Source organism: Xenopus laevis, chromosome 4L (assembly GCF_017654675.1).
Source record: "Xenopus laevis strain J_2021 chromosome 4L, Xenopus_laevis_v10.1, whole genome shotgun sequence".
Lineage (NCBI taxonomy): Eukaryota > Metazoa > Chordata > Amphibia > Anura > Pipidae > Xenopus > Xenopus laevis.
Window position 1 is genome coordinate 51,403,771 of NC_054377.1, and position 3,477 is coordinate 51,407,247.

A 3,477-nucleotide genomic window follows, 5' to 3' on the forward strand; every position below is an offset into this window, starting at 1 on the left:
CCGTCCCACTGTAGTAGGAATGACATTTGAAGAGGCCTCATCCTCCAATGAGCCCATGGAACTAGCCCAATCGTGGATGACATCATGCCCAGGATCTTCTGTATTAGACTGGCTGGAGCTTCTGGACTTGTCCTCACTTTCTTTGTTACTGCTCCCAGTGAATATTGTCGCTCCGCTGACAACGTAATTTGTCCTGACGTTGTGTCTATGGAAGCTCCCAGGTAAGACACTTTCTGCGACAGGGATAGGTGACTCTTGCTGTAATTTATGAGCCAGCCATGAGATGTTAATGTCTCCACGCATCGGTCCCTGTGCCTGTTCGCTTGCTCCTTCGATGATGCCAACAAAATTAGATCGTCTAGATAGTGGAATAGACGGATCTCCTGCCACCTTAGCTGTGCTACTAGGGTCACCAGGACTTTCGAAAACACCCTTGGGGCTGTGGCTAACCCAAAGGGAAGGCATCTGAATTGGTAGTGATTTTGTCCCACTGCAAATCGAAGAAACTTTTGATCCGAAGTTGCAATGGGAATGTGATGGTATGCGTCTCTGATATCCATGGTACACATCCAATCCCCTGGAGACATAGCCGCTTTTACTGAATCGATGGATTCCATCCTGAAGTGTTGGATCCTCAAAGCCTTGTTGACCCTCACTAGGTTCAGTATTGGCCTCCATGCCCCTGATGTCTTTCGGACTATGAAGAACCTGGAATATACTCCTGTTCCTCTCTGATCCCAAGGGACCTGACATATCACCTGCTGTTGTTCCAACTTGATGAGACATGCTTGAAGTGCCCACCGTTTGGAATTGTCCATCGGCATTTGGGATACTAAGCATCCCGAATATGGAGGACTGTTTTTGAATTCTAGTTTGTAGCCGTCCCTCACAATCCCCAGAACCCATCTGTCTTCTATGGATTGTTCCCAGGCAGCCTGAAATTGATGAAGTCTTCCTCCCAACGTAGGCTCCTGGGTCGCACCACCTTCATAATTGTTTACGGCTGTTTTCTCCCGCCTTTCCTTTGGACATGCGAAAGAAACCTGACTGACCTGCCTTCCAGCTGTCTTGTTTCGAAGTTTCTCTTCCCGCACGAAAAGGCCTGCGATCATATGGTACAAATCTTGATCTAGGAGAGGCTTTCCCTCTGAAAGATGGCCTTCCCATCTGGCGTTTCTTTTTCTGGGGAAGCAATTGACTTTTGCCCCCCGATGCCTTAGAGATCAAATCCTCCATCTTTTTCCCAAATAAGACTTGACCTTGAAACGGTAGAGAACATAGAGCCACTTTAGAGGCTGAGTCTGCCTCCCAGGCTCTAAGCCATAAGGCCCTTCTCGCGGCTACAGATAAGGACAAGCTTTTGGAAGCCAATCGGATCTGATCCACTGAAGAATTAACTAAAAAGGCCGAGCCCAGCTTTAACTCCTTTAGGCCTTCCAGAATTTCTGTTCTATCCCGACCTTCTCTCAGGGCTACATCTACATTGGCCAACCACACCTCCAAGGCTTTAGCTACTGAGAGGTTTGCAATTGCTGGCTTGAGACTTTCTCCTGCTGTGGTAAAAAGTCTTTTTAGGTCTAACTCCAGATGCTTATCCATTGGATCCTTCAAAGTTGCTTGATCCTCAATGGGTAATAAAGTACTTTTGGATATGTTTAAAACTGGAGCATCCACTTTAGGTAAGGTACTAAAGTCCTTTACCTCATCATCTTTAAAAGGATATAACTTATTCCCTCTAGCTAGCATATTACTGCGCTTTGATGGAATGTCCCATTCCGCTTTGATTAGGTCCATCACTTCTTGATGTAATGGAAACGTCTGTCCTTTAGGCTTAGAACATGGCAGAAAGGATGATGATGTTGAGGCCTGGCTTTCGTCCTCTAAGACCAAAGAAGCCCTTACCGCTTTTATAAGAGGCTGAATAAGGGCAAAATCAAATGAAGACTGAACTTCCTCTCCCTCATCTGTAGATGAACCCCGGTCTTCTGATGCTCTGGTTGCAAAGGTGTCCTCTGGATCTGGGTCAAAATCCAACTGCGGACTTCTAGAAGTAGAGGCTGTGGCCACACTAATCTCCTTTGCCACTGCTTCCTTTATCCAGGCTAGGATTCCCATGTTTGAATTTGCCTCGACACCTGAAGCAGTTATAAGGCATGCTTGACACAGTTTCTTGTCGGGTAATGGTGGCTCATTGCATCCCATGCATTTGGTAGCAGGAGCCAGCTGAGGATCCTCTCTTTGTTCTGAGATCTCCCTTGATCTCTCTCTTGATCTGGATGGCCTCATGACACTAGAACCAGATAAGAGATAGGATAATCACAAAGTGTTCCAAGAACAATTTACTGATCCTATAAACACTTTTTTTTTTTTTTTTTTTTTTTTACCTCAACCAAGGAAAGAAGACTTGTTTGGGGTGGCAGCTGGAACAAGACAGGGGGCAAAAGCAGCCTGCAAAAAATAATTAATACGAAAATCAGAAACCTAAGGCCTCTGTAGCAGGATTACCCCTTTCTCATTCCCCTAACCTACCTAGTCGGCACCCAGAGCTGATCCACACGAGAACAGGCAGCCACGAGGTAAGAGAGGAAGGCCCTGCTTTAAATAAGCCCTCCAGTTCCTGTTCCTCCCCGCGCGGCAGGCTCGTCCATAGAGCTTGCTATGCGGAAGTATGGCAAATGCGGGCCGTTGTCCCTGCTCCGTCGGAGCTTCCGGCTGACCCGCGCTTAGCGCCGCCCCTAGGTCTCGCGTGCAGCGCGAACATGGCGCTTCCCGTTGTCCGACTGCTTCCGCCGCGCCGAAGGTGCCGTAGGCCCTATCTAACTGCTGCCACCCCTCCTGTAGCCTAAAAATAGGATGGACTGGAGAGGATACAGTCCCCAAGCCGCCGGACGCCCTTGGTGAGGCAGGCCGGGTAGGCACAGGCACAGGGAGAATCAGCCACTGGGTCCCGTCAAGGATCACCACCTGAGGTAAGGCTGCCGAGGGAAATAAATATATAAAAAACCCTCTTCTCTGGGACGCTAACAGCAGCCCCTGCTTCTTCCCTTGAAAATTCAAAATTTTGGCTCCTGAATTCAGGAGCCAGGAGAGGGAAGAACCCAAAAAAGACACCGAGGGGAGGTACTCCTCCTAATTTATCAGTTAGGGGGTGGGTTCTTCTTCGAGGAGAGGGAGGGGCTATCCCGCAGAGTGAGGACATGGAGAGGACCAGGGAAAGATTTTTTTTCATCATTGAAATATATTGACTGTGGAATGTAAACGCATGAACTAAAGACTCCACCCGACTATATGATCCAACTTTACATTTTAGCCTAAGGGATTCAGATTCTGTAGCATCCTACAAAAGCTTGTGCTGTTGCGTGGTTTTGCACGGCGTATCATGGTGTTGCATGGAGGATCAGATAAAATCCCTTGTGTAGTCTTATTCTAAACAAAACGCAGTTTGCAATATATTCAAACCGGCTGCTTGGGCAATCA

The 3,477-nt window shown here is 47.7% G+C and overlaps 1 protein-coding gene across 1 annotated transcript; it reads right to left on the reverse strand.

The window, feature by feature from the left end:
- Nucleotides 1–987: 987 nt before the first annotated feature.
- LOC121403145 (lamina-associated polypeptide 2, isoforms alpha/zeta-like) lies at nt 988–3,186 on the reverse strand. The gene is made up of 2 exons (XM_041591038.1): nt 2,385–3,186; nt 988–2,290 (listed from the first exon to the last, which is right to left on the reverse strand). The coding sequence occupies exon 2, from the start codon at nt 2,284–2,286 to the stop codon at nt 988–990; it is 1,299 nt and encodes a 432-aa protein (XP_041446972.1). The 5' UTR covers nt 2,287–2,290; nt 2,385–3,186.
- Between the last annotated feature and the right edge of the window lie 291 nt (nt 3,187–3,477).

Excerpts from the sequence above, each read along its gene's own strand:
- LOC121403145 (XM_041591038.1), bottom strand. The coding sequence starts at position 2,286 with ATGAGGCCATCCAGATCAAGAGAGAGATCAAGGGAGATCTCAGAACAA.